Raw genomic sequence first — 10,293 nt, 5'->3', positions numbered from 1 at the left:
CGCGAGGTACCCCTTGCTTTGATCTCTCCGCCTCCTCGTGAGCCTGCCTGGTGAGGCCGCCCCTGAGGAGGCCTTGCATCGTCCGCCCCGCGAGACTTGGCCCCTCGTGAGGGTCTTGAGTGTTGGTTGATGAAGACGGGTCGTACGGGGCCACTGGTGGAGCCATGCCGCAGGCTACAGGCAGGCAAGTTTGGGACCCCCGTTCCCAGAACGCCGACAGGGTTGTTCTTGGACTGCTGAACCTTTACCTTTATCACAATCAATATTTCTGTCAAACAGGTCATCATCATCTTGCAGATCAATATCTGAATCAACAAGTTGTGGATTGAAATCTTCATCAGAATCATGAATTGCTGAATCACCAACTCCATCTTCTGCGTCCATGTTTAAAACCCTACAAGTTTTCCTTCTGCCCCTGAACTCAAATTGAAATGTATGAATATAATCTCCTAGCTGAGGAGGACCTGGTATGTACTCCTCTTCTTCTTACTCTTCTTCACTTTCTGCCTCATCCAATTGATCTTGCTCAGCCTACTCCTGTAACACTTGCACTTGCTCAACATTTTCCTCTTGCACTTGCAGTTGATGTGACTGCTCCTCTTGCACTTGCTCAACATTTTCCTCTTACACTTGCAGTTGATGTGACTGCTCCTCTTGCACTTGCTCCTTCTTAGGCCTCAGGCCACTGAATTTGGCCAAAGGAGGATCCTCATCATCAGAATGAACTGAAACAGGAGAAATATATGACCTCATGTTGTCATCATGATCTAGAAATATCTGTTGGAAATGTTTCCCATTCAGAACACAATCCTTCATGTTCTCTTTCATTGTGTTGTCCCCTAACTTAATTTCTCTTAAACCATTCTTATACACTGTCAGTCCAGGAACACACCAGTAAGCCCTGATCCTGCCCTCAAACTCATACCCAATTTCCTCCACCAGACTGGTAAACACTGTAGGTGTCCAATTCTCTATGTCACAGTTGTCATACCAAGTGGAGTGGCCCTTATGGTAATCCCTATGCTTGCCTGCACATAGGAAATAGCCACCATGTATGACCTCAACAGAGAAGAGGTTGCTTAGGGGTCCTGCAAAACAATGGAAATAACAAAATGTTCAGACATACAATAATAAGAGAGGGGAAGAGACAATGTAACTGCACAATGACACAACCATGCTATTTGAGAGCATCTAAGCTAGGAAATTGACACAATGTAACTACACAAGTCTAACCAAACTGTCAATGTTCAGACAAAAATATTCGGACATCAATAACAGACAGAGACAACACTAAGTTCAGCCAATTGAAGACAACACCCAACCATGATATTTAATAGCATCTTTGCTACAAATAGCTCAGTGTAACTGCACCAATCTAACCAAAATGTCAATGTTCAGACAGGTTCAGAAATAGATAGTTTAGACAGGTTCAGACATTTTCAGAACAAAAGCATGAAATTCATGGCATATCCAGTAAACAAATGTATGATCTTTCACGTCCAAAAGCATGTTCCTTTTGGGGATCTGGCAAACAAACGGTAATCTCATGAACAAAACAACATATGGGCAACGCATGTAACCTAATTGAAGCTAACATTTTCGGCCAAACTAACAGGGCGTACCCTTTGCCTAACAAATCGAGCAATCAAAACCTTATGTACCTCTGTACAACGATAGTTCAACTACGAATAACCTATCGAAAGGCCTCATGAAACCCTAATTTTGATCTGCCACTAACTTCACCATCCACGGCTAAAACCCTACATGCGCACCCCATCCGTGACAAAAGAGAGGGCAAAGAACCCTAAACCCTAGCCCGTATGCGCAATTGAGTCGGGCGCGCACTCTTTCCCGGAGCTAAAATGGACAGATCAGGCAGAGAAGGTGGTGACGACGACGACGTACCGTACAACAGCGACGAGGCATGCTCCTCACGCTGGGGGGGGGAGCGATAGGGACGTCAGTAGGCCCCTACCAAAAGGAGCAGATGGCGGCGACTCGGCGTCCGACGATGAGCTCATGGCGGCCGTCGCCACACTCGACCACGTCGGCGAGCTCGAGGTCACACCTCGGCAGCGACGACGAACATGGGAGTGGAGCAGAGCAGGGGAGAGGAGAGCGAATCGGTCTGGTCCGACCAGGTGGGCTGCTGTTTTATTCCTTGGCGATTTTGCAAAAAAACCCGCATTCCCCCAAATCAGTCGGCCCAGATCAGGTGCTGTTGAGTTGGTGGTCAACGCCTGCATGGACATGCCAGTCAACAGCCAAATCAACGCGTACGTACAAGAAACCGTATATTGGACCGTAGATGACCACCAGAGACAAGTTCAGTGCCTGTATTTTGAGTATTTGTAAGTACGAAGACTAAATCAGCCAGCGCGTACATACAAGAAACCGTATATTGGACCTTAGATGACCACCTCCAATGAAAATTTTCTCAATTCAAAATAAATGTAAACACCAGAACTTAAACCTTAGGGTGTGTTTAGTTTCAGTCACAGAGTGGAATGACATGGATCAGATTCATTCCTAGGCCTTGTTCCAGCGTTTGGTATACAGATGGAACGGAACCCACTCGTTCCCACCGAACGAATATACCTTGTAAATCTGGAACCGAGCGATACCTCCAAATCGGCCGGACCACGCGGAACGGGCGTCTGTTTCTCCTCCCCCGACTCGCACACACCCTTCAAATCTCAGCGCCGCCACTCCCCCGGCCCGACTCCCACCTCTCTCCCTCTCCAGCGTCGGCTGTCCGTCTCGTCCCCGTCGTCTCGCCTCCTGCTCGTCTTTCCCCCGCACAACCGTCCATCTTCATCTCTACCAGCGCCAGAAGGAGGAGAGGCCATCTTGCCGCGGACACATTCAGGCAAAGGAAGGAGGAGCGGCCGTCCGGTCGCAGGCACATCTGAGCGACAGAAGTTGCTTGCTGTGCGGCGGCGGCGGCTAAGGAGGAGTGGAGCAGCGGCCATCCTGTCACAGGCACATCTGCGCGGCGGCAGCGGCTAAGGAGTGCAGTAGCGACCAGTTGTGGTGGGCGGCGGCAGTGGAAGGAGCCGCAACGACCATGGGCTGTGGCCGTGGCTCGTGGCTGGCGGAGTGGTGGCCTCACCTGCAGCAGTGTCGTACACACATCTTGTACTACAGAGGAACTGGCATGCGGCGGCTACGCCAAACTGAATCAGGCTCTGCTCCATCGTGCTCCTGCTCCCTCTTGCGATTTGTGCTTGTTCACGCCTTTGCAATTTGTGCATACCCCACCATTTATTGAGAATCCTTTCCATGTTTGTTTGTAAATAGATTATGTATAGATTATTGATGTCATTTTATTTGGCATGATTGTGAAGCAAAATACAAACAGTAGGTGATGAAAGAAAGTGTTGTTTTGATACTTAAATAAAATGCTTTCAAAATAAAATTATGTTGTATATATTATTGGAAAAGCAAACACTAATTTGGAAAAAAAATCATTTCATTCCATTCCACCAACGAGCTGTAACCGTTTCATTTCACCTAACTGTTGATACCAAACACAAAGATGGAACCATTCCATTTTTGTGGAATGGAACCATTACATTACATTCCACTTGCTTCTTCAACCAAACACATCTTTAATGGACCCCGAACTAACCATCCAAGCACGTTGCTCTTGCTACCTAACACACCCTCCAATCATTGTCCTTTGTTCTCGCTCGAAGTTTCTTCATCCTCAGCTCCACGTTCTGTCACCTTCACCGAAGCAATTCCAGTTATCATCGCCGCATCTAGGTCTCCGAGCAAGCTCCACTCGTCCAACCTCCCCGCCAAATGATCGCCTCCAGCGCTACCCCGATGGGCCGCGCCATCACTCCAACCCCCAGTGCCCAGTCCCGGTGGCCGGGTGCCGTTGCGCAGCTCCACCTGGCTCTCCGCTCGCCAGCCGCGCGGAGTGGTATCAGCGGGCGCTGGATGGGATGCTTCAGGCCGGCGCCGGTGCCCGCGCCGTCGTCACCGGCGGTTACGGTGGCGGTGAACGAGGGGAGGGGGAAGCGGCCGGAGGCAACGGAGGTGGATATGGAGCCGGCACGCGGCGGAGGGGAGGATTTATGGAGCGTTCAGGCCGAGGCGGAGGTAGCGCAGGGTGGGGAGTACCCGGATCACCTTGTCGTCATGGTCAATGGCCTCGTGGGGAGGTGGATCCGTGTATACTGTCATTATACTGTCATTTTGGTCGTCTTTGCAGTGGGTTTGTACAACTTTGGGGGTTCTTAGTTTCAGTGGCAAAATGTGATCATTGTTTTACAGTGCGGATGACTGGAAGTTTGCAGCTGAGCAGTTCGTGAGGCGGATGCCAGACAAAGTGATCATCCACCGTGAGTATCCCCAATCCACATGCTATGCAATTTCGTGCCGGGTTTCTTGGTAGTATTAGTATATATCCTCTGAATTGTAGTGCTAAGTAAGATATTGTCAGTGCGCCTGTCCGCGGGTGTGCATGCCATTTTGGGATATTGGGAGTGCCACCTTATGATAGAAAATCAAGTTTACATACATGACAATTCAATGGTTATTTTGTAATTGGATTTATACCTGAGCCTAAACTTGTGCTGAAGAATTTCATACAACATGCCGGTGCCGACATGTAGTCGAGATTAAGTGACTGAGATTAAACAGCAAACTGTCAGCGGGAGAACCATCCGGTACAGTAAACACGTAAAATGCTGGTTCCTTGTGGTTTTGCCACACAACTTGGAATTAGATGGAGTGATAACAACCAGCAAAAGCTGCATTAGCCAATGCTATTTGAATGTTCATAGTATTTGCATTGGTCTTAGGCCATCACCCAGTTTCATGCCAAATATTGTGCAATCATTCTGCTTTAGTACTAGTTTCATTCAGAACATGACTCTCCAGACCAGGCAGATTTCATAACCGATGAATACATTCACGCAGCTTTTGTCTTTCCTTCATTCTGTGTTCTGTCATAACTCATAAGTTGTTCCAGCTACTACTGGTTTCCTATAAAGAGATTTGGACTGCGGCTTTTCATGCAGGGAGTCAATGCAACTCTGCTACACAGACATTTGACGGAGTTGACTTGATGGGAGAAAGGTTAGCAAACGAGGTACTTTTTTTCTGACAAAATATTGTCCTCTGTGTAAGAGCTTATAGCATCCCCTAACAGATTGTTACTAAGTACATTACTTAGTAGACAGTTAATACTGCTAGTATCATCAGTAGTAACCTCTCAAATAGTTGCTACTAAGACTTGTTGCTAAGATAAAGAAAAGTATCATGTTGGTGTCACTTGTGAGAGGGTGGAGCGTGTCGAGCATGATCATTATCACATGTACATTAGGCAGCTAGGATCTTGTTTTATTATTTCCTAGTCTATGGATATCTCCTGATCCTTTCCTTGTATAGCGGATACGGTTGAGATACTCCTGCCCATGTACTCTATCTATGCTACGGCATACGATCAATGCAAATATTGACAATCCACATGGTATCAGATACCGCACATCTTTCCTAACCTAACGCTTCTGCTGCTGCACATGTGTCGCCGCCGCACCCACCCCCCTCCCCGGCCGCCGCACCTCCCAGCTGCCGCCGTCCTCTCCCTTCCCCTCTCTTCCTCCCAAGCCGAACCCTAACCCCTCCTCATCGCCACCATGTCCATCGCCTCCTCTTCCCTCTCTGGTGGCTCGAACCCCTTCGCCGGCCCCAACCCCGTTCCCGCCGAGGACATCCGCAACATTGACATCCTCGCTCGCGTGCCCATCCGTCTCTCCCAGGAGGATTCCTCCTATTACGCATGGAAGACCTACTTCAACCTTGTCTTCCGTGAGTATCACCTCTAGGAGCACGTTGACGGCACCGTCGACGCCAAGGCCATGGAGTTCGACGCCGAGTGGTCGGCCGTCGAGGCAACTCTCATCCGCTGGTTCTTCCTCACCATCTCCAAGGACCTTTTCTACACGGTGGTGCAGGATGATGATGCGCATGCTGTCTGGACGAAGCTCAATTGCCTCTTCACCGACAATTGGCTCTAGCGGCTCGCTTTTCTTCAGCAAGAGTTCTTCGGGTGCCATCAAAATAACTCCTCCGTGGACAACTTCTGCATGTGCTTGAAGTGTCTTTGCGACGAGCTCCTTGACATCTTCGAGGAAGTCTCCAACGACGTCCTCCTCAGTACCCTTGTCGCCGACCTCAACAAGGAGTTCACCCACGCGGCCGCCAACCTCACGCTCATCCCCAACCCGACCTTTCCCAAGGTCGTTGCCTACTTGCGTTTGGAGGAACGCCGGATGAAGCAGATGAAGGCCCGACTGTACACACCGCCCTCGTCGCTGGCACCTCACGCGGCGCGCCTCCCCTTCAGCAGTCGGCGACGTCGTTCCAGCCGCCCCCACCGTTCCCGCCGTTGTTCACGTTCCCTCCTCAAGGGACGCTCGCGCCTACTGTTCCCGCCGATCACGGCGGTCGCCGCGGCAAAGGGGGCCGCAAGGGCCAACAGCGGGCGGCCAACCCTGGCGGGCTGCCTCGGGCCACCCAGCAGCAGCAGCAGCCCACGCCGCCGTGGGCCTTCGGGCACAATCCCTGGACCGGCGTCGTGCATGCTTATTCCATGCCGGTGCCTCGCCCGACCGCCCCTGGCATCTTGGGCCCTCATCCGGCCCAATATCAGGCCTACCACGCCGCCCCTAGTTGTACTTGCCGCCTCAACAGTATGGGGCATGCCCAGCGCTGCCGGCGCCTCCTCAGCAGCAGGCCGACGCCCCCTTCAACATGGCGCCCTCGCAGCTGCCCTGAGACCCAACTCTTCTAGCCATGCTGCACTCCACCCCCATGCCAAACAACTACACCGGCGGCGGAGATTGGTACATGGACACCGGGGAAACCGCCCACATGTCTTCTAACCCCGGTAACCTCGTCACTTCTTTTCCCACCAACACCTCCACTCGCATTACTGTCGGAGACGTTTCCTCTCCCCATTACACATATTGGCCATGCTTCTTTTCCATCTTATTCTACACCCATAATATGTCTAACGTCCTTGTTTCTCCTGGCTTAATCAAGAACCTTGTCTCTGTTCGCTGTCTTACTCGTGAAAATGCAATTACCGTTGAATTTGATGAATGCGATTTTTCTGTGAAGGACTCTCGTACCCGGATGGTACTTCACCGATGTGACAGCTTCGATGAGCTCTACCCGGTCCACCGCCCTCCTCCACCACCACCGCTCCTGTCGCCCTCTCTGCCGATGTGGACCTTTGGCACGCTCGTTTGGGCCAATCCCAATCTTGCCACACTTCGTCACATTCTTAGGAGTTTTTCTTTCACTTGTAATAAGCTCGCTGACCATAATTGTCATGCTTGCCGTGTTGGCAAACACGTGCATCTTCCCTTTAGCAACTCTACTACTATCGCTTCATAGCCGTTTTAGTTGATTCATAGTGATGTTTGGACATCTCCCATTGCGAGCAATTCCGGCTATCTTTACTATCTTGTCATATTAGACGATTTTACTCACTATGTGTGGACTTTTCCTTTACGACAGAAATCCGATGTTCTCTCAACACTTAAAACTTTTTACTCATTTGTCTCTACGCACTTTGGTCGCCCCATTCTTGCGTTTCAAATAGACAATGGGAAAGAGTTCGACAATCTTGTTGTTCGCACTTTGCTCGCCACACATCGTACTATCTTTCGTCTAACATGCCCTTACACTTCGCAGCAAAACAGGCGGGCGGAACGTGTCCTTCGCACTCTCAGTGACTGCATTCGAACCCTCCTGTTTCACGCCAACATCCCGCCTCGTTTTTGGCCAGATGCTCTTGCCACGACGTCTCTCCTTGTCAACCTCCGGCCTTGCCGCGTTCGTTGGAACTATGCGCCGCATCAGTTACTTTATGGCACTCCTCCATTCTATGATGAACTTCGAGTCTTTGGTTGTCTCTGTTATCCTAGCATCGCTTCCACCGCCCCACATAAGCTTGCTCCGCGTTCCCTCGCATGCATCTTTCTTGGGTACCCCTCCAACACCAAGGGCCACCGGTGCTACGACCCAGTCTCTCATCGGGTGATAACTTCAAGGCACGTTTACTTTGACGAATAAGTGTTTACCTTTCAGCAGGTACCTCCAGCTGATGCACCGACTTTGTCATTCCCTCCTCCCCTTGGCGGGCCTTCTTCGGTGCAGCCGCACCTCTGCGGGGGACGCCCGCGCCTGGCTGCCGCCATCTCGGGCTCTGGTTCGGCTGACCAGAGCGCCTCGGATGGCTGGGCCTCGGGCTCGGCTGCCTTGGCTGCCTCGGGCCCAACCACAGGCGCGGCCTCGGACGCCCCGGCCTCGGGCTCCACGGCGCCTTTGACAGCCTCGGGCCTGGCTTCACGTGTACCTCATTGGACCCGACGGGGTCGGCCTGGCCTTCGTCTACACTGCTCGACGACCGGACGCTCGTCGCGGTGCCCCCGCTCTACATCACGGCTTGGTCGCGCAATGGTGCCCTCCGACCGAGTACCAGCTATCCGTCCGAGCACTACCTCTCCTCGTCATCGCCGCTGCCGTCCTCGGCCCGTGCCGCTCTTCGCGACCCCAACTGGCTTGCCACTATGCAGGAGGAGTTCGACGCGTTGCAACGCAACCGCACCTGGCAGCTCGTCCCGCGTCCCCGGCATGCTAATATGATTAGCGGGAAGTGGGTGTATCGTCACAAGATGCGCCCCGATGGTACCCTGGAGCGGTACAAGGCTCGTTGGGTAGTTCACGGTTTCCGGCAACGTGTCGGAGTGGACTTCACCGACACCTTCGCCCCGGTCGTCAAGCCGGGCACGATTCGCACCGTCCTCCAGCTTGCGGTGTCTCGTGCCTGGCCGGTGCATCAGTTGGACGTTTCCGACGCGTTCCTCCACGACCATCTTGCCGAACAGGCGTATTGCCAGCAGCCCACTGGTTTCGTTGACACCACACACCCTGATCACGTGTGCCTGCTTTCTTGGTCCCTCTATGGACTGAAACATGCGCTGAGAGCGTGGTACCAGCGCATCACCGCCTTTCTTCAGCAGTTGGGCTTCCGAGCTACTCGCTCCGATGCCTCACTGTTCGTGTACCATCACGGCTAGGCGACTGCCTATCTACTACTGTACGTCAACGACATATCTTCATGGTATCCTCGGCCGAGCTTGTTGGACAGCTCACTGTTCGTCTCAGTGTCGAGTTCGCCATGAAGGACTTGGGACCGCTCCACTACTTCCTCGGCATTGAGGTCACTAGGCGCCCCGACGGTTTTTTCCTTCATCACGGCTAGGCGACTGCCTATCTACTACTGTACGTCAACGACATATCTTCATGGCATCCTCGGCCGAGCTTGTTGGACAGCTCACTGCTCGTCTCAGTGTCGAGTTCGCCATGAAGGACTTGGGACCGCTCCACTACTTCCTCGGCATTGAGGTCACTGGGCGCCCCGACGGTTTTTTCCTTCATCAGGAGAAGTACGCCCATGAGCTTCTTGAGCGTGTCGGCATGCTTAATTGCAAGCCCGTTGCCACCCCTGTTGATACGAAGGCAGAACTCTCCGCACTTGATGGCTCCCCAACACCGGACGACCCATTCTATTGGTCTATCGTGGGCGCCCTGTAGTACTTGATCCTCACCAGACCAGATTTGCAGTATGCAGTGCAGCAGGTGTGCTTGCATATGTATGCTTACCGAGACGGTCACTGGAACCTGCTGAAGCGGATTCTGCGTTATATCTGCGGCTCTATGGCTCTTGGGCTCACCTTGACAGCACCGTCCTCCACCGACATGGCCGTTTACTATGATGCTGACTGGGCTGGCTGTCCAGACATGCGTCGTTCCACTTCTAGCTATTGCGTCTACCTTGGTCCGTCCCTCATCTCCCGGTCCTCGAAACGACAGCCTATGGTCTCCCGTTCCAGTACTGAGGCAGAGTACCGGCCCCTCATCTCCTAGTCCTCGAAACGGCAGCCTGCGGTCTCCCGTTCCAGTGCTGAGGCATAGTACCGGGCAGTGGCCAACGCGGTTGCTGAGTGCTCTTGGTCACGACAACTTCTCCGGGAGATCCACCATGATGTTTCACATGCTACCCTTGTATACTGTGACAACGTCTCCGCCGTCTACCTCTCCGCCAACCCCGTTCATCATCGTCGCACGAAGCATATCGAGCTCAATATACACTTTGTGCGTGAGCAGGTGGCTCTCGGCCGCGTCCGTGTTCTGCACGTTCCCACCGCTCAGCAGTTTGCCGATGTCATGACCAAAAGGTTACCGACTTCTACTTTTGAGGAGTTC

General features: G+C 52.3%; 1 protein-coding gene across 9 annotated transcripts in view; it reads left to right on the top strand.

Annotated features, from left to right (window-relative positions):
* Window positions 1–3,574: 3,574 nt before the first annotated feature.
* The window catches only part of LOC119336545 (lipid droplet phospholipase 1-like), a 12,021-nt gene continuing 5,302 nt past the window's right edge, over window positions 3,575–10,293 (top strand). For 2 of the 9 annotated variants that reach the window (XM_037608588.1, XM_037608586.1), the window contains exons 1-3: window positions 3,635–4,172; window positions 4,285–4,352; window positions 5,034–5,104. In XM_037608588.1, coding sequence (XP_037464485.1) covers window positions 3,808–4,172; window positions 4,285–4,352; window positions 5,034–5,104 — 504 coding nt within the window. In that variant the 5' untranslated portion in view covers window positions 3,635–3,807. Of the gene's footprint in view, window positions 4,183–4,284; window positions 4,353–5,033; window positions 5,105–10,293 lie in introns of all 9 variants that reach the window. The other 7 variants (XR_005162612.1, XR_005162611.1, XR_005162609.1 and 4 more) reach the window with 7 other exon arrangements.

The sequence above is a fragment of the Triticum dicoccoides genome, chromosome 7B (genome assembly GCF_002162155.2).
Source record: "Triticum dicoccoides isolate Atlit2015 ecotype Zavitan chromosome 7B, WEW_v2.0, whole genome shotgun sequence".
NCBI lineage: Eukaryota > Viridiplantae > Streptophyta > Magnoliopsida > Poales > Poaceae > Triticum > Triticum dicoccoides.
This window is presented reverse-complemented; position numbering and strand designations above follow the sequence as displayed.